This window comes from Canis lupus, chromosome 15, assembly GCF_011100685.1.
Source record: "Canis lupus familiaris isolate Mischka breed German Shepherd chromosome 15, alternate assembly UU_Cfam_GSD_1.0, whole genome shotgun sequence".
NCBI lineage: Eukaryota > Metazoa > Chordata > Mammalia > Carnivora > Canidae > Canis > Canis lupus.
The window spans coordinates 16,330,665-16,350,275 of record NC_049236.1 but is presented as its reverse complement, the minus strand read 5'-3'; the positions used below and the strand labels follow the sequence as shown (position 1 = coordinate 16,350,275).

The 19,611-nt window shown below is 60.2% G+C and overlaps 1 protein-coding gene across 8 annotated transcripts in view; it reads right to left on the bottom strand.

The window, feature by feature from the left end:
• The window catches only part of SLC6A9 (solute carrier family 6 member 9), a 32,367-nt gene extending 13,040 nt beyond the window's left edge, over window positions 1-19,327 (bottom strand). For 2 of the 8 annotated variants that reach the window (XM_038558316.1, XM_038558324.1), the window contains exons 1-3: window positions 7,392-7,579; window positions 1,060-1,216; window positions 338-469 (exon numbers count right to left, since the gene is read on the bottom strand). In XM_038558316.1, coding sequence (XP_038414244.1) covers window positions 338-469; window positions 1,060-1,216; window positions 7,392-7,481 — 379 coding nt within the window. In that variant the 5' untranslated portion in view covers window positions 7,482-7,579. Of the gene's footprint in view, window positions 1-337; window positions 470-1,059; window positions 1,217-7,391; window positions 7,580-13,288; window positions 13,406-17,351; window positions 17,584-19,093 lie in introns of those variants that run through there. The other 6 variants (XM_038558317.1, XM_038558320.1, XM_038558318.1 and 3 more) reach the window with 6 other exon arrangements.
• Between the last annotated feature and the right edge of the window lie 284 nt (window positions 19,328-19,611).

Below are 19,611 nucleotides of genomic sequence, written 5' to 3'. Positions count from 1 at the left end.
AGACCTCTAGCTGGAGAAGACAGGGTTAACTGTGAAGGGCTCACGGGGCAGGCTTTTAGGGAGGCCCGTAGAGAGGACAGGTCAAGGCCTTAGCAGGGGTGAGCTGGAGGGCCCAGGGCCTTTGTATATACACATGGTAGGTGAGGAGGGTGGAGGCCAAGTAAATAGGGGGCTCAGCATGCATCCGTGGCCTTGGCCATTGATGGAGGGCTTGAGGGGAGCACTAGGGCTCCGCGGGGGTTGGCAGTGTTTGTACAGATGGGTGAGTAGGCCCCCAGAGGCCCGAGCACGTGCGTGCTGTGTGTGTAGGGAGGCGTGTACCCCATCCAGGCCTCACCTTTGAACATGGGGCTGATCCTCCAGACCCCCAGGCAGCCTTGACTTGCAAACTGGCCAAAGGAGAGCTCCATGAAGAAGAGAGGGATCCCACAGAATATCAGCATGATGAAGTAGGGAAACATGAAGGCGCCTGGCAGGCAGGGAAAGGGCTGGCTCAGGGCAGGCCTGGGGGGTCCCCCCCTCTTCCTGCTGAGAACCCAACAGCAAAACCTTTGCGATCGGCTGAGACCACGCACTGAGCAGGAGCCTGGGTCTGAGGTATCCTACCCACAGTGTGTCTCTGAATTTGACAGACGCTCCCCGAGCAGAACCCAGGTCCCAGACCCACCATGTTAGGGCGGGATTTGATGGCTTAACCCAGCAAATTCACAAACAGAAGTCGCTGGGATCCTCAAATTCCCTGAACCATTTAGGGGGCTGTCGACACACAGGGGGTATCAGACAGGGAACAACCTCGGGAGGCTGGAGTGCCTTTCTCTCCCTCTCTCAACCCCACGGGAGCAGGCTAGCAGGGTCGAGCCCAGACAGCAGACAGCCAGGGTCGAGGGGTGAGCTGAGCCTTAGGTAAAGGGTACCTAAGCCAGGGACTGGGGCGGGGGAAGCTGAGAGCCAGAGGCCAGCCTGTCTGGGGTGGGGACCGTGCCAGGGAGGGAGTAGCCCGGGCCTTGGTGGGTAGGCTTTATCCAAGTGGGTGGTCCCTGCCCTGTGCCCGCTGGGTACCTCCCCCGTTGCGATAGCAGAGGTATGGGAAGCGCCAAACATTGCCCAGGCCCACGGCATAGCCCACGCTCGTCAGTACAAACTCGATCTGGTTGCCCCAGTTGCCCCGTTTGAGGTTCTGGTCCCTCTTGGTGGCCTCGCTGGGCACAGCACCATTCTGTGGGGACAGGAGAGAAGCTACCATCAGAAAGGCAGTTGTGCTCCCGTGCCTGGCCCTCTGGGCCTCGCCCAGCAGGGCCACCATGGACCCTGCAAGCCCCCACCCCCACCCGGGCTTCCCCTCTGCTGGCAGGAGCACTGGCCGCCCTGGCAGAGAAGGGGAGAAGGGAGGAGTGGCGGCCAGAGGGCGCCAAGCAGGGCGTCTGTCACCGGGTCCCCCGCCCTGGGCCAGGGGTACCAGCCCACCTGAGGAGCTGCTGCCAACATCTGAGAGGTGGGACGCCCAGGGGGAGCTCGGGCCCAGAGCCCCCCAGCCCCAGCCCCTCCAAAGCCTCCCCTCTCCCCTCTGGGTGAGGATCTGGGAGCAGCTGAGCCTCATACCAAGCAGCCAAGTCGGGCTGGGCACAAAGGGGCCTGTGTCCAGACGGCCCCCCCCACCCGCCGCTACCGCATCACCAGGCTGAGCACGCTGCCCACGGGCAGGCAGTGCGGGGGGCAGGGCATGCCCGACCCCTCCTCCGCCCAAGGCCCGTTCCTGGGGGGCACAGGACGGCCAGGGCTGGAGGTGTCGGGGGAGCGACCGAGCTGGGCCAGCCTCGGGGAGGGGTCCTGGGACTCAGGATGGGAGGGCCCGGGGGAGCCTCTACATTGCCCATAGCTGGGGGTCCCGGGTCCTGGAGCTGACCTGGACGGGGTGGTGCTGGCCATGAGTGGGGGAGGAGACTAGAGTTGTAGGCACCACGCCAGACTTGAGGGACAGACTCTGCTAGGGGAAACAGAGGGAGGCGCTCGGAGAAAGGTCTCTGAGCTGGGAGGGGGGGGCTGCGGAGGAGGGGGCCAGCCAGGAGGGGACCTGCCCCAAGGGAAGGAAGCCAGGCCTGGCTGGGGGAGCTGTGGGGTTGGGCCGGGTGGCCTGAGGCCCCACTGAGGACAGCCCCGTTTGAACCCCAATCCCACAGTTGGAACTGGCTCGGCAAGTCCCTTTATAAGTGTAACTGGGGACACCTGGGTGGCTCAGCAGCTGAGCATCTGCCTTTGGCTCAGGTCGTGATCCCGGGGTCCTGAGATCGAGTCCCACATCGGGCTTCCCTCAGGGAGCCTGCTTCTCCCCCTATCTATGTCTCTGCCTCTCTCCCTGTGTCTCTCATGAATAAATAAATAAAATCTTAAAAAAAAAATAAGTGTAACTGTGCCCCTTTCCCATGCCATGGCCCTCAAGCCACCCTGAGTGAGAGCCTGAGGGGTGGGGGTGGGGGGTCCTCACTCAGACACATGGGGACCCTGAGAATCACCAAGAGAGAAGCACAGAGTCCTGGAGTGACAGGGACAGCCTCTTAGAGATGGTTCTTCCCTTGAGAGAAACGGACAGGGGTCCCTGGAGGACACCAGGATGAGGGACGGAGCAGCATGGTTTCTGAGGGACGTTGCTGAAGTGACACCGACCCTTAGCTTGAAAGAGACATACTCAAGGACAGCAGTCACACTGGCCAATGAACAAAGAGGTCTGGTGCTTCGAAATGTTGTCGGATCCTGACACTGACCCAACAAATGCAGAGGAGAGGAATGGCTTCATTGAGACCCTTCCAGAAAGGCCCATTTGGGAATGCAGACACAGGAGGCACCAGGGCCCAGTGGAGGCTCTAGCCATGTGCCGTGGCACTACGCACAGCCACCCTTGTGAAGCAACCATCCTGCACACCCAGTCAGGCATTGCCCAGAGGAGACACCGACCGTCACGCCCTCTGGGGAGGTTTCGGGGCGCAGGCCCAAGAGCAGTGTCCAGTGGTCTGGTCCGCATCAAGGAGCTCCCAGAGCAAACTGACAGGCTGAAAGAGGCTGCATACGTTCATTCATGCAAGCATGGGGATTTAGGAACACCTGCTGCGCGCCCGGCCCTGCCTCAGGCGTTGGAAATCCAGCAGTGAACTAAACAGACACCCCTGTGCACCCGCAGCTCAAAATCTAGGGGAGCAGCAGGCCACCAATGAAATAAATACAGGATTTTTATATCACAGCTGCAAAGTGACCACAAAGCAGAGGTTCTCGAGTCATAAGAATACGGAGGGAGGCCAGGTGGAGGGGCAGGGGCACGCAGGGTGAGGTCAGGAAGGCTTCCCTGACCAAGGGGCTTGAGGCCCAGTCTGGCCCTGGGAGAGGGTGGCTCACAGCCCCGGGTGCCCCCTGGGACAGGCCCATACAGAATCTTGCTGCAGGTTGTCACCACCTTCTCTGGGACAAACCTAGCAATTCTACACGGTCCAAGGGGGCATTTTTTCAGAGGGTGTGAGGCCTGCTTGGGGCAGTCTCTGCATTCCCAAACAAATCCCGGCCAAATAGGGCTCCTATATGTTGACCTTACAATAATAGTTTTATTCTGTCCAAGGCTTGTTTACTTAGGGGCACAATGGGAGACTGTGACAGCTGCAGAGAACATGGGTGGGGTCATGAAGCAGTGCTTCCAGCTGTCAAAGAGACACCCAACCATCCAGGATGGTTTCCTGGGCAGGGCAAAGGCAAGGCTCCTTGCAGGGACCGAAGTCCCCAAGGCTTGAAATCTGGGGCTTCTGTCCTGGCCCTGGGCCCCCAACCAAGTGGAGCAGCACCAAAGTCGGATTTCTGAGGTCTGCTCCTTCCCTGGCATCGAGGGGGGCACTGAGGGTGGGGACTCCCCCAGCCCCACACCGCAGGCGGCCACTTGAGTCCTCAGGGGCCCAGTTACCGAGTGGCACACCGCTGGGCTTGCGCTGACCGCTTGGGCCACTGGGCCACACCCCACAACTCAGGGAAGGTGGGAGCCCTGGGACAGAGGCCTGCGGACGGAGAGGTGGCGACGGGGCTCTCGGGGAAGGGTGCAGGGTGAGCTGGACACTCAGCCAGCGGGAGAAGCGCCCAGCGGAAGCAGCACTGGCTCTGGCTCCCCAGCCTGCATCTCAGCACTGGGGGGCCGACTCCCACAGCGGCGGCTGGGTGACCCTGGGAGCCACGGCTGGGCTCCGACTTCAGTCCCAGCACTTGGAAGGGAAGGGCCGGGCCCCCTGCAGAGGACAGAGTGACCCCACCTTGCTCCAGGTACTCAAGCGGAAAGGAGCCCCAAATGCTCTGCAGGGCGTCTGGGGGCTCCAGTGCCCCTCTCTGCCCTCCGCCGGGCACTTCCTGCGCCGCCTTCCTGGGCAGCCAGACCCACAGCTGGCGAGCCCTTTCCCGCCGTCCTGCCTGAGATGTTTTCCTTGCATCCTCTTCCCCAGCCTAAGCCTCTCATTTTCTTGATCTGCTGGGTAGACACACGTGTCACCCATAAGATCTGTCCCTGTGTGGACGTCGGCTCTCAGGTGCCCACGAAAGAACCCCTTTGTGCTCGCAGCTTCCCCCAGACTGGCGGCCCGTCTGGCTCACCCAGCTCTGCCCTGCCGACTGGCCGGGCTCCAGGCCTCTCCTGCCCGTCACCCATCCTCCTCCACTCTGCCCCTCGCTGCTCTCCCTTCCTCCCCTGCTCACACCTCGGTGACGAATAAAACCACGGTGGCCTGGTGCCTCCTCCCCGGGCTCCCCGGAGAGCGCCCACCCTCACCTGTGACTCCACAGCCACCGGCGGTGCTCTCCAGGACAGGGACGGCCCTGCCCTGTGCCTGCACTCCCCAAGGGGCTAGAATGCAGGCTCTGGGGTTTTCTTTCCTTGGTTGAGGGGGGCAGCTGGCTGATCACCCTCATGACGCCCCCGCCCCCCCCCCCACACACACATGCATAAGCCCCTCCCACAAGACCAGCAAGGCACAGATGCTCCTTCCCCTCAGGAGAAGTCTTTGGGGCAGGAGGCCAGGCCCACACAAGCACTGGTGACCTCCCACCCCGCCCGCCTAGCCGGGTGAGCCCTAGGGAGCAATCTCAGGAGTCCTTTACGTTGCCCTGAACTGGGCTTGCTTATTCCCTGCTCTGGATAAGCTCCTGGGGTGGGGGGATGAGGGGTGTTCAGCTACGAGGCCAGAACCCAGATCCCCCCCAAGCACACCTTGAGCTTGGCCGGGCGGGATCCTGCGCTGGGCATGAGAACCCCTGCATTCTAGAGCCCGCGCCCCCAGCGACTCCGGGCAAGTCATTTCCACTCCCTGCAACGCCGTGTCCTTGACTGTGAAATCAGTCACAGGCTGGACAACCTCAGCAGGCCTACTGATTTGATCTGTGGTTCTGCTTGCCTGGGATTTTCCTACTTCCGACTCTTTCCTGTGGCCTCCATTAGTTCCCACTAACTTTCCAAATGCCTTTTAAAAATGTTATCGTTAAAAAAAAAGTTATTGTTTTTCCTCTAATTATAAAAGCATTATAAGCTTATCACCAAAAAACGGGAGCCTGCGCTGGAGAGTACAGAGGAAACAAAGCTGCAAAGCCCCCTCCCCAGGTAACCAGCACCGCAGGAGGCACCCCCTCCTTTCCTGTGCCCAGACTCAGAGAGAGCCCGGATTTCTAGCCCCGGCTCCGGCTCCGGCGGCTCCGGCTCCGGCTCTCCTCTGGTTCCTGACTCCCGCCCTCCCAAGACCAGTGGCCACTGGATATTTTCGTGAATTGTGAGCTCCCTCCTCCTGCTCTCGGTGGACGATGAAGAATCCTGGGGCTGCCCCGGCTAGGGGGCAGGCCCCACTGGGATCCAGCAGGCCTCTTGTTCAGGACTCTGCAACCCCAGGGTTTGCTCATGGGATGAAGTCCCAGCCAAGACAAACTTTATGGAGGAGGACAGACAAGACCCCACACCCCAGACTGACCTTGAGCCAAATCCAGATCACTGGCAACTTTCTCTGAGCCCCATCGGGGAATTGAGGCAGAAGAGCCATTACAGTAAATTGTGGCTGCCTCAAAAGACCTCACGACCTCCTCGCACCCCTACATTCTTGCTCCCCCGAGTTGTCTCCCCGGGAGCCAGGCTGGCCCTTAGGTAGCCCCCTGAGCCCTCCGTCCTTCATCTGGCCTCGCTTATCCAGATATGGGAAAGAGTCAGGAGCCAGAGGTGGAGGAGCGAGACCATGGGAAAGTCCGCCCTAGGCCCGAGCAGTACCCAGGGGCTCTTAGCGCCTCTTGCCTCAAGGAAAACTTCAGAGCAGGCTCTGGGCACCTGTTAGGAGTCCAAACCTTCACGTAGCAGGTGCGAGAGGCAAGGGCGTGCCCTGTGCTGTTTCATCCAGAGCCCTAGTTGGTGCAGAGAGACCTGCCAACACCATGGAGAGGAGACCGAGGAGGCACCCCCAGGCATGCCAGGCTCTGCTCCAGGCCCTGGGGAGCAGTGATGGGGAGCGCCGGGTGGGCCCTGCCTCTGCCCTGGAGAAGCCCGGCAGCCCTGCCTCACTCTGCAGCAGCTGTGGGCAGCCTCTACCCCAGTCAGTTGGCAGTGGGGCTGGCACTCGGGGAAGTGGCTTCGGTTTGTGACCCTGGCAGTTCTGAGGTTTGAGGGCAGCCCTGCATAATGCTTCTCCCAGACCCAACCCATGTCTCCCCAGAGGACATTCCTTCTCCTGCCTTCGGAAGGTCAAATCGGGATGCTCTACAGAGTGGGGAGGATGGCTTCCCCTGTCCCCTCACCCTTGCTTGCTGTCCTCAGCCCCGTGGTCCCCGACATCCTTCCACATCCCCAGCTTCTAGGGAAGAGGCCCCACTGGTGCCCACCCCGTCCGAGCACTTGCCGCGGACACTGCTGAACGTCGTCTGGGGTCTCTGTCCTCCCAGCTGAGACCCCCATCCCATCCTGTTCCCCCACCGTGCCTGCCCAGTCCATGTACCACGTCCCCCTGCCCCCTCACTCACTCTCCCCATAGGAGTAACTGCCGTGGCACGGACAATGGGGCTGTATTGATTAGTACAATTCCTGGGCACCTCCGGCCCGTCTCCCCGGGAGCTGGGACAATGCAGCTTTGATACACAGAGCAGATTCTCAGCAGGTCCTTGGGCTGGGGGAGCCCTCACCCCCCCCACTCTCTTCCCCCAGGCCCCCACCACACAGCTAACTCTTCCTGCGCTCCTTCGCACAGTTGCGACTTTCTGGGTCACTTCTGCTGGTGTCCGTCTCCCTGGCTGGCCGGCCCTGCCCCTCCCTGGCACAGACCACTCAGCCCCTCTCCCCACCCCCCAGCCCAGCCTCCGGGACCGCCTGGCTCCAGGGAGGGGGCTCAACGTTCTGGAAGGTGACTGACCTGCTCTGGGGAGGAGGGGGCCACAGGTCCACGAGCCGAGGCCATCCCAGGATGAGCACCCAGAGCGGAGCGCGTGTCCCCGCTGCTCATTCACACCTCTGCCAGCTCCCGGCGACACTGACGCATCCCCTGCCTCTCCCAGTGGCGGCCAGCGACAATTACTTTCACCTCGTCTCCTCCCGAAGCTCTGCCTACCCCTCCCCGGCCCTCCCCCTCCGGCCCGGCCCCATGCAGCCCAGCGCGGGTGCTCCAAGCTACAGTGAGGCGTGGGGTTTGTTGTGTTTTTCCCTTGTTCCCAGCAAGTTACTGGAACAGAGCACACACACACACACACACAGACTCACAACCACAGAGTGAGGCAGAGCGAGCGCGGAAGAGAGTGAGCGGCCTCGGGGCCCAGATGCTTCTGAGCTCACGGGCCTCGCACTTGGTGGGCTCCTGGTAGGGTGGTTGGGTGCCATTGGGCACCAGACATGAGACAGGACAGGAAGAGGGTGGGGGCAGAGTCCACAGGGCAACACCAAAGCATCCTCGACTGCTCAGAGAGGTGCGGGCAGGGGGACGGTGGGCCCTGGAACTGTCCCCGGCCCCCTCACAAGAGCTGGAGAGCCTCAGCCAGCCACGATGATGGAGTGTCCTCACCGAAGAATGTGGCTGACCATGCAAGAAAGCCCTGGCCTGGTGAATGGCACTGTCACCTGGCCTAAGAAAGATGGCACAAGCTAAGAGAGCAGTCACCACGGAGTCACCACAGATGGCAGAGGCGCAGCCATGGAATAAGGACCCCTGGAGATCTGTACTGCATGGCCCAGGGCTGGGTTCGGACCAGCAGGTGTCACCATAACTGGGGCGAGATGGCGCTCAGACCCATCCAGTCCCACTTCTCCGAGGCCCTGCTCACCAGTCGGGTCTCCAGCAGGTGCTGAGATACCACAGACCAGCGGTCAGGAAGGTGGGCATGAATATTCCGGAAATTAATAGATTGGTGGAGGCCCTGGTACGTGGTAGAGTCTTAGTAAGCATCCACCAATGGGAAGCATGCATGAATTCTGATGTAAAGCTTGCTTTTCTGTGAGTTTGGTTAAGTATGATGACCTCAAAAGGAACATGGCAGGATGGCTTTTTTTTTTTTTTAGGATGACTTAAAAAAAAAAAAAAAGGCACAGGCTCTAGAGTCAGATAGGCCTGGTTTAAACCCCAGCACTGCCAGTTTCTCACCATGTAAGCTTTAGACAAATCACATAACGTGTCTGGTCTTAGTTTCTTCGTCTCTCAAATAAGGGTATCACCCGTCATCGACTTTAGTGAGAATCAGCAGTAATAGTAATACATATTAATAATACATATTAAGTACTTACTATGAGCCAGACACTGTCCTAAACACTTTATGCATATTAATTCATTTAATCCTCCCCCCCAAATGCCTTGACGTAGATACATTATCATCCTCATTTTGGGAGGTAGACGGAGATCAGCCTTGGCCCAAGCAAGTCTCCTAGGAATGGTCTCAGACCCCACTGACTCAGCCTCTCACCGGGCCAGCTTCATGCAGCCAGGTCCCCAGACACGCTCCGCTGACTTCCTGCGAGCACAGACTGTGGGCCAAGGCCCTGGCTGGGCCACTGGCTTCAGGAAGGCCCAGTCACCCATGATGCCCAAATGCTCACTTCCACCCAGGGTGGGCTCTGGGCTCTGACTGCCCTGGCCTGGGCAGGGTGCCCAGAACAGGCAGCCCTGGCTGGACGGCTTTCTCTGGCTCTGGCCATGGGGACAGGAGGCGGCAGCAGCCCAGCTGGGCCCTGGCCGTAATGAGGCCTCATTAGTGGGATCCAGCTGCTCTAGCCCCACTCTGGGAGGCCGACTCCCCGAGCCCCCGCCTCTGACTTTTCTTAATAAGAGTGAGCATGCCTCCAGAGGGGCAAGGAATCTAGTTGCTTTGTTGTGCCCTGTGGCTCCAGAGGGGGAGGTCCTGCTGAGCTAGGACCAAGGCGGGTGGGGCCTGCAGGGAAGCTGAGTGAAGGGAGGTGAGGGCACAGAACTGAGCAGGTGCGCTCCAGGGAAGGTGAGGAGGGGATGGGGACCAAAGGGGAAGGGAGGGCACAGTCTCAGGTCCAGAGAGGAGGTCTGAGAATGCTGGGCCTTCTCTGGATCTAGATATTGTCCCTTTCACTGGGAGGGTGTAGTAGTGCATCTCCAATCACCTGGCTGGTCACCTAGGTCATTGCTCAGGCTGTCCCAGCTGAGGGAGCCCCTCTTCTGTGCTAGGCCTTATACAGCGAGAGTGCCCACTGTGTGCTGGTCCCTGAGCTAGGAGAGAATCTGCTGTGTGCCAGACTCCGTGCTAGGAAAGCACCCACTGTACTACCAGGACTGGGGTTTGGAAAGCTCCCGCAGGGTGCGGGGACCTGAGTTAGCAGAGTGCCCACTGTGCGTAAAGTCTGAGTGTGCTGGGCTCGTGTTAAGACGGCACCCACTTTGTATCAGCCCAATGCTAGTGAGCCCCTGCGGTGTGCTAGGTCCTGCACTAGATGAGCAGCCGACATGTGCCAAATTCTGTGCCAGGTGAAGACCCAGTGAATCCCCAGCCTGGAGCTGGGTGAGCACCCGCTGTTTGCCTGGCCCTGTGATAGACCAGTGCCCGATGTGTGACAGGCTCTACACTAAGGGAGTGCCCAACGTGTGCAAGTCTGCACTAGTTGAGCACTTCTCATGTGCTGGGGCTTGTGCTAGGTGAGTGCCTGATAGTCGACAGGCTCTTCACCTGCGAAGCGCCCAGTGTGTGCCAAACCCTGTGCTTGGTGAGCTCCCAGTATGGCCAAGCCCATACTAGTTGAGCACTTGCCACTTGCCAGGATGTGGGCTGGGTGAGCACCCACTGTGTGCCAGGCCCTGCAATGGATGGTGCAGATAAGAGGAGGGTACACATCCTCCTATCAGAGCGTAATACAACAGGTCAGGGTGGGGCAGCCTGGGGTGGCCTGTGGTGCTTGCAAAGCCTTCTGGGATGATTTAGATGCTCTGGTGCTCAGGGCCCTAGCCCAGGTGACTCCGCTCTTATTCATCACAAGGTTTCCCAACGGCAGAAGCAACCAGAGTCCTCAAAGATATGGGGAGAGGCCAGTGAGGCTCACCAAGGCCTCTGTTGCCCCAGACTCTGTTGCCAGTGGGGAGCGGGCATGGGAAGGGGACTGAATCAGCCAGCCTGTGACCTTGCTGTGAGGCCGTGTGGTTAAAGCTGACCCAGTGGGGCTCTCCGGCCCTGGGCTCCTCTCCTCCAGCGCCCTGGCCTCCGAGCCTCAGGCAGCCCCACCCCACACGTGTAGAGAAGTATCACCCCACCCACCCCTGGTGCCCCCCAGCATCCCAGCTGCTCCCAGGCTTGGAGGCACCCCGGCCAGCTGGGTTCTTGCATGGCCCTGTCCTAGGAGCTGCTGAGGCGTGAGGGAGGCAGCTGAGCTGGCCTGGCAGAGACCATCTGGGCCGGCATGGAGGGAGGGACACGTGCAGCGGGCATGTGGGCCTGGGCACGTGCTGCAAAGGGGCTCACTTCTCCATGGGGTGCCTGCCACATGAAGAGCAGGGCAAGAGCTCTGAGATGGATGCAGGGTGTCTGGGGATGCTCAAGAGAGCCCGGGGAGCAGGGGGCAGCCCAGGGCAGGGGCTAGCGGTCCACTACCCACAAAACAGGGCACAAATGGCCAAAGAAGCCACAGGCCCCAGACTGTCCGCATGGCTTACATGCCTGGCCCTCAGTACCCTCTCTTCTGCCCCCACCGTGGCACGGAGAGAAGAGCATATCTTTTTTTTTTTTTTTTTTTTGATAGTCACACAGAGAGAGAGAGAGAGGCAGAGACACAGGCAGAGGGAGAAGCAGGCTCCATGCACCGGGAGCCCGACGTGGGATTTGATCCCGGGTCTCCAGGATCGTGCCCTGGGCCAAAGGCAGGCGCTAAACCGCTGCGCCACCCAGGGATCCCGAGAAGGGCATGTCTGAAAGGAGTGTCCTCAGCGCTTTGCCTTTAGGGGGGCACAGGCACCTCACAAAGTGCTGGCTCAGCTGCCTAGGTTAGCCAGGAGGGCTAGCGCTCCTCTGAGCCCGTTTCCTAGAGACGAGCACTGAATGGAGGTGGCTCCAGCTCCAAACTGGGGCCGGAGAATAGAGTAGCCCAAGGTCATCAGCAGAACCGAGAAAGAGGCAGGAATAGAATCTCCAGCAACCACTGGGGGGGGGGGGGGGCCCAAGGGACAGATGTTATGGGCCTCAAACAAGCAGTGGCGGGCAGAAGCCAAAGGGCAGAGGGCACGGAGGAAACCAAGCCCCGGCTATCTTTAGGCACATCCTGGGGCTGGGAACGCGCGTCCCAAGGCAGCGCTGCCTTCCGCACACAGGCTGGCCCCGCAGAGCCCAAGTCCGGGAAGCGGAGCCCCGGCCGGTCACCGGACCTCGTGATTCACGCTCCCCCGGTGGCCCCCATGCTCCCCACCTCGGCCGCTTGCCTGTGCCAGTCCTTCCCGGGTCGCTCCCGAGGAAGAAGAGCAGCCAGGGAATACTCGGGGGGTTTCTTGGGTTTCATGGGGCTCGGACTCTCCACGCGTGGGCAGAGCCACACCCTGCTTCCCCGGACGACAGGCCCGTGGCGATTCCCAGCCTCCCCTGGGAACAGGGAGCCCATTTTTGGCTGTGTTGCGGCATCACCTCTAGCAAGTGTTCAGGTCATGGGATGTCTACCTCTGCCCATTTATGAGCACTCGGAGTTCAGGTTGGCTCAGGAATACTTCCCGAAGCTTGGCTCACTCGGGCTCGTTCCAACCAGGTAGGAGCTGGGCCAGAGCAGGCCTGAGGGGCGGAATGCTACAAGTTCAGGACGGGGCGGGACAGGGGGTCCTTACCCTGGAGCAAAACCTCCCATCTCCCTCTCCCAAACCATTCCTTTGGACCAAGTACTCTGAGTTCCAGAAATCCTTGGTGAGAGACGGGGCCTATTTAGGGGGTGGGGGAGCTCAGCAGAGACCCCGGCCCAAACAATCCTTAACAGAATGAGAAATACAACAGAAGGAATTGATGTGGGCAAGAGAGTGCCCAGGCAAGGGCTGTGTGGTCACTGGCTTCCTCCCCTGACAGCTGCCCGGCCTAGCCTGTCCCTGAGGCAAGATCCCAAGAGAAGAAATACAACCACTGCTCTTGGGATAGGATCTGACATCTTTGTCCCGGTTCCTGCTTCCAGTGCCAACCCGCTCTGTCCGTCAGGGAGTCTTCCTCCTTCAAGCCCTGACCAGGCCCGGCTCTTGCCCTCTGCTCCTCACGGTGCCTCTCTACCAACTCTCCTGTGCTCCGGGGCAGCGGGCAAAGGAAGGGCCATGGCTTGGGGAAGGGGGAGAGGGAAGTTTTCTGAGGCCTCAGAGGAGGAAATGTTGTTACTTTTCAGAGTGAGAAGGAACCAGGGAAGTAGAGGAGAACCAGACAGGTTTGGAGACCCCTTGATTAGCAAGTACTGAATGCCTCCTGCTGCAAGCAGAGCATGGGGTGCAGGGGGGTGCCAGGGTGCCAACCCTGGGTCCTACTGGCCTCCCAGCAGGACCAGTTGCAGCCTCTCCCGAGCATCTCTTGTGTTGGGGATGGGGAGTGTGCTCCTGCCCCTGTGGCGTCTGTGGGCTCTGGAGCAGACTCTGCCCCGTTCTGGGCTCCAAGCTGCAGCACCATCTAACCTGTTGGGCAAGGGGCTGCCTGCCTGGGGCCTGGGACAGCCCCAGCACTCAGGAGCCCGGGCAGAGCCAGACTCAGGGCCCCAAGAAGCCTCCTAGGCCCTCCTACCACGGCAAGCAGCTGGCAGAAGGCCTCAGAGGGGCGGTGCTCACCATCCCCCCCTTCCTCCCTGCAGTCTGGTTCCTGTACTCACCAGCATCCCTTTGGCACCTTTTCCTACCATAGCAGCAGCAGGCTGGGGGACTCTGGAGTCCTGGACTGCACTCACAGGCTCCGCTTCCAGCACCTTTCAGACCACAGATCTCAAGAGCTGTAGAGAGAGCAGAGAAGCGGGGTGGGAACCTGGCCGGGGAAGGTGAGGGCAGGCCAGGTGTGGCCCTCAGGGTGCTCCAGGACAGTCCCTGCCAGGCTCCTGCCCCACCCAGGCCAGCCCACCCTCTGCCAGGCGCTTTCCCATCTTTGTCCTCTTTGGATGCCCCTCAATCAGCTCCCTCATAGCCCTTCTTCCAACCCTTCCCCTGGATCCCTTGGTCTCCAGGCTTCCTGTCCCAATGGGCAAAGGTCTATTTTTGACTCTCCAGATGCCCAATTCTATAAAAGATTAAAAAATGAACACAGAACTGGGACAGAGTCCAATTCCTTCATCGTCTGTGTGGATGGCTTCAACCTTTCTCCTGAAGGGGAGTCCGTTGGGGTCAGTGCACGCTCCCCATCGTCACCCCAGCCGGGCAGCCAGGACAGTGCTTTCTCATCCTGGCGCTGCTCGGCTTGGGCTCCAGGGCATCTGGACATGTTGTTATATCACTAACCTGGACCATAAGCCCTATGAACACCAAACACACCGTGCACGGGACTGCCCCCCTTCCATTGGCTCAGGCTGTCCCCTGCCAGCAACATCTTCCCTCTGGCTCACCCTGTAAAGTTCTGCAAATCCTTTAGGACCATGCTTAAGTGTCACCTCTTCTCTGTGGCCTTTCCTGGCACTCTCCCCAGCTGGCGTGAACAAATTGCTTCCTCCTTTCTTTTTTTGGCAGATTTCTACTAGTGTCCTTATCAACTCATTCAAGACTTATTTGCTTATGTCCATCAACCATGAGTCTGCGGGTTGAGGGTTGGGTCCGTGTTTCATTTACCCTCTACGCCTGCACCTTGCCCCGTACGTGCTTTCAGGAAGTCTTGCTTGACTTGAATCGAAGGGCAATGGGTAAGACTGAGGTCCTGGAATGATGGTCCAGGTCAGCCAGAGATCTTGTGGGAAGCTTCTGAGATGCAGTGTGGGCCTGCCGAGCTGGAGAAGGCAGCAGACAAATGGAAGGAGTGGCTGCGCGGCCAAGCTGGTGTATCCAGGTTTAATGTGAGACCCAGATGGAATAGAGGGTAGTTTTTGACAGGCCTCAGGAGAGAATTCCACCTTCAGGGAGCCTCAAAGAATTCTCTCATGGGAGGGAAACCCTGCATTCGGTGGACAAGGTTGTTTAACTTCCATTGTGCCTGGTCCCTGGAGGGACTGGGCTCGGCTTCTGAGGCCTTCTCTCCCCTCCCAGGGAGCAGACTCTACTCCAAAGGCTGTTCTGTGCCACTCTGCCCCACCCATGGCCTCCTGTAAAGGGCCGCCTCTCTCCTCTAGGCCCAGGAAGGTTGTAGAAGGCCAGAAGAGACCAGGAAGGAGCACCTCGCCTATGAAAATCAGCCCTTGGCTTCCTTAGGACTTGGCCCTGGCCACTCAGGGTCCCTCTCCCCGGGGCAGAGGCAGGCGCAGATGTGACCTGTAACCATTTCCCTTTTGTCACTCATCCAGGTTGGCCTCTCTGCCTCTCAAAGGGGTCCTCCTAAAGAGGTCCCTGTGCATGGTTTTGGTCTCCTGGGGGCAGCCCAGGAGACCAAAAGGGGGGGTTTGTGTTCCCTTAGAAGATCACAGTCTTGTCTTCACTCACTACACCTCTCCCTAAGCCGTAAACTCTCCATGTGACTTCCCCAAAGCTGTCCCTCTTCAGCCAACAAACAGTAATAACAGCAGATGGCATTATTAAGAGCCACCTCGTGGGTTGGTCACTGTTATGCCCCCTGGTTAGGTAAGTAAACTGAGGGCACTCTGCCCAGGGACTTAGGCTCCACAGTGTTCTCACTCAGGTTATCCCTGAACACTTACTGCAAATACAGTCCTTGTGCTTAAAGCGTTTACTGGTTAGTGACCCAAAGACTGCCTGGTGGTGGCCTCCAGGAGAACGAATGAGTTGGGTATAAAGCTTTGCTGCCTCTCCTGCCTCTGCCATTTCTGTTAAATGGCCCCATCCAACCGTTCAAAAGTGGTCCCCATGGGATCCCTGGGTGGCGCAGCGGTTTAGCGCCTGCCTTTGACCCAGGGCGCGATCCTGGAGACCCGGGATCGAATCCCACGTCGGGCTCCCGGTGCATGGAGCCTGCTTCTCCCTCTGCCTGTGTCTCTGCCTCTCTCTCTGTGTGTCTATCATGAATAAATAAATAAAATCTTTAAAAAAAAAACACAAAAACAAAAGTGGTCCCCATACGGACTACCACTGGCAAGCTGTGGGTTCAGCACATGACAGAGAGCTTGGGCTCTGGGCTCTGGTAGGCCTGGCCTGGAATTCTGCTTCTGCCGCTCACTCTGTATGTGACTTCAAGCAAGTTACTTAACTTCTCCGATCCTCAGTTTACTTAATCTGGAAGATGGGGCTAGTAACCCTTCCTTTGTAAATTCTGAAGTTTCTGCTTTATTTTGGACTCCCCTGCAAGTCCCCACCTCCCAGTCCATTAATTTTCCCAAAGCCCTAAGGCCCCAATTCCCCCTCATTGTTCTCCACAGACAACAGGACATGGCCTAGATTGTTTAGCAGGCATTTAAGGCTGGCCACAATTCATTTATTCCACAAATATTTATTTCAGGCTTGCTCTGGGCCAGACCGGTGCTGGGCAGCAAGAAGTCATTGGTCTCTGCCCTCCTGCATCTTACAGGCTGGGGGAAACTCATGACTCAGAGGCAGACAATCAAAGACTGAGATAAAGGGTGTGAAGGAGAAAGATCCTTCTATGAGAGTCTAGAGCAGGGGGACCTGGCCTTGTCTGATAGCCACAGAGGGCTTTCCTGAGGAAGCAATGTTATAGGGTCAGAGGGACTACTCTAGGCAAAGTGGCAATAGTGAGGAAGAGAACAGGAAGGGAGATCCAAGCAAATGAAGTAGTATGTGCAAAGACCCTGAGGCTGGATTCAGATCACCAGGGAGAAAGTGACCAAAGATGAAGGTGGACAGATAAGCAGGGTCAGGGCCTTTGGGACCTGGATTTTGGTTTTTATCCTGAGGGCAATGGCCGTGATCAAAGGCTTTAAGGCAGAATTGTACCTGGCAGGAGCAACTGGTGGAATGCACATTTTAAAAACATCACCCTAGACACAGTGTGGAGAAAGGACACAGTGTGGAGAAAGGAGAAAGGAGGGAGGGGTTAGTGGAAAAAAAGTCAGTCAGGAAGAGGCCAGGCCGGGGAGGAGAAGGTAGAGACCGGGAAGGTGGCCATAGGATGGGGAGAGGTATACAGACCTGAGAAAAATAGAGAAGGCAACACTGGCAGGACTCCATGATGAGCTGCACGAGAGGTGAGGGACAAACAGGGGTGTCTGGTTTCTGCTGGTGCAACAGGAAGAAGCCAGGGCCAGGCCCAAGGACAGGAGTGTGGGGGTGCAACAGGTTTGGAGTGAGGAGAGGGCCAGCTGGGCGTGAGCTGGCCTGTGAGCTGCTCAAGGGTGGATGGTGAGAGGGGATGCGCAGGACCCCCACTACCTCTACCCTCTCATTGCTCTGTCCTTCCTTCTCCCAAACGGGGCTGTCAGTCAATTGTAAGGGTCCATCTGAGCCAAGCCCTGGGGTCCTCTCTGGGAATGGAAAGGTGACAGGCTCTTCCCCTGTCTTCAAGGACCTCACAGTTAAAAAAAAAAAAAAAAAAAGGACCTCACAGTTAAGAAGAAAGAGAGGGGAGGAAGCATACACTCTTTTCACTGTGACCGAGGGAGTGGAGGGGCTGTGGGAGCAGGGGAGGGCTTCTAGTTTTGCCTGGAGCCCAGGTCAGCTACCTGCAGCCACCTGTGGCCATGCGGGACTCTCCAGCATTCCCAGGGCTTCTTGCCTCCGCGTTTGTGCAGGAGGCTCCCTCTTCCTTGAGCATCCTTGCCCCCATTTCCATCTGTACATATCCTACCCAGCTTCAATGCCACGTCCCAATGGCATTCTCTTCAAGAAGCCTACCTTCCTCCTCCAATTGCTGTCACCTTTCCCCCGTACCCCCAAAGCACGCTGAGTACATCTGATTAACACGCCCGTCACATACAGTGTTGCGGCATGGTCATCGGTGCCCAGATCTGGCTCCCCACGCCCTGGAGAGCTCTTCCAGGGCAAACGTGTGATTCTTCTCTGTCCCCGGGGCTGGCACTGAGCGGGCACCGCCGCAGTCGCAGTGTAGGCCGAGTAAGGGGGCGTTTTCTCTGCGGTCCTTGGAAACACTCGGGCATGCTCAGTGCCGCCCATTGGTCCCTTCCTAGAACCAGTTCCCTCACCCACTATTCTCCAACCTTCCGATGCACCCTCACTCTGGACTTCTCACGTCCTTCTTTCCTTTTCCACTCCCCGGCCCCCCCCCCGGATCCCCCACTTCCACCCCAGCCTTTATCTTCTAGCAACCGCAGCCTCAAGCTTGTTCCAGCATAGAAATAGAGCCGTGCTTTGTGCTTGGAGCTGTCAGAGCCGGGGACGCGGCTCCTTTAAGAGTGAGCGGCGAGGGGGCGTGGCCTGCGGGGAGCAGGCCCGAAAGGGGGCGCGGCTCCTTTAAGAAGCAGCCGGCGGACCGCGAGGAGGCCCCCGCCGGCCGGCAGGGGCGCGGTCGCCTTTGGAGCTGCGGCGCCGCCCGTCGCACCCCGGTTCCTCGAAGCGGGGTGCGCCCGCTTTAATCGAGGTGCGAGGTGTTGGGGGCGGTGTTACATCAGCCGCCACGTGTGGGCCTCTCAGCTGGTGTGGAGGCGGCGGCCCCGCCCCCGGCCCCAGCGGTGGAAAAGTACCGGGCGCCGAGGTCCCCGCCCCCTCGCCCCGCCCCCAGGCCGGCTCCGGCCCCTCCCGGCCCGCCCCGCCAGCCCCCTCCCGGCCCGCGCGGGCCCCGCCGCCTTCCAGCGCCCGCCGCGGCTGCGGGGTGCGGGGCGCCGGCTGGGGGTGCGCGCCCGGCTGCGGGCCCCCGGCCTCACCTGTGGCCGCCCGGGCCCGCCCCGCACGCGCCCGAGTGGAGGCTGGGCAGGGAGGGCGCGGATTTTCCCCGGAGTAGCCGCCCCCAAGGAACTCCACGGCCGCAGTCCCTGCCCAACGCGGGGGCCGGGGGGGGGGCGCGGACAGAGATCCCGAGGCGCCGGGACCCCTGCGCGGCTCCCCGGCACCCGCGGGCGCGCGGGAACCCGGACCCGGCGGGCGGGTGGGCGGGCGGGAAGGGAGGCAGGCCGGCCGGAGGGGCCAGATCGGCGGCGGGGCCTGCGGGGCGCGGACGGGCGGAGCGGGAGCCCGCAGGGGGGCGCAGAGCCGGCCGCAGGCCCCCGGCGCGCAGACCCGCTGGCGCCCCAGACGGACCGGGGCGGCTCGGCTCCCGCGCTGCCCGCACAGCCCCGCGCCCGCCGCCCCCGACCGCCCCGGCGTCGGCACGCAGCGCCCCCCCGCTTCGTGAGCGCGCCCCCCCCCCCCCGGTCTCGCCCGCTGGAGCTCCTTGGTGACAGCGGTGACACCCAGACGCGCGCACCTACCCCGATCTCTGCGGCGAGACAGACACCCTCGTGCGTGCGCCCACACTCTCCCCCACGGATGCCCGCCTGCAAGCGCGATCGCACACACAGACACACGCACACACACTGCTGCCCGCTGCTCCCGGGGCTTAGCCCCGCGGAGCCACCGAACCCAGGCGGACGGCAGGACGGACAGCGGCGCGGGCTCGGCGCGGCCCTCCCCGAGCCCCTTACCATGCTGCAGCCCCCGGCCGGGCGCTGGGTCCGCACCGCGGTGCGCCCAGGTGGCTTTCTTAAAGGGAAAGTTGCATCAGCCTCCCGAGGCTCAGAGCCGCCGCGAGTCCGCCCGCCCCGCCGCGCCGCTCGAGGCTCCTCCGGAGCTTGTTGTGTTTTGGTTTCGGGGAGGCGGGGGCCAAGAGTTTGGTGAAAGTTTGGAGAGTGGAGAAGGCTTGGGAGACCCAGCCAAGTCCCTCCCCTCCCTGAACGGCTCCCCTGGCTGCTCTCCCCCCCCTTCCCCGTTTCATCCCCACCCCACTGGCCGACTTCTCAGGCTCCTCCTCCCAGGGAATAAAATTACAAGGCTCTCCAGCTTTCGGATGATTGATCCCCAGGAACCCCTGGGAGTGGGCTCCGCAAAGGAACCCCCCTTCTTCGCCCTGGCCTTGCTGCCCGCCGCCTGGGGCCCTTGGAGGAAGCAGTTGTCCTTGCCCACTTCGGACTAGGCTGGAGTGAAGCCAGAAGACCTGGGGCAC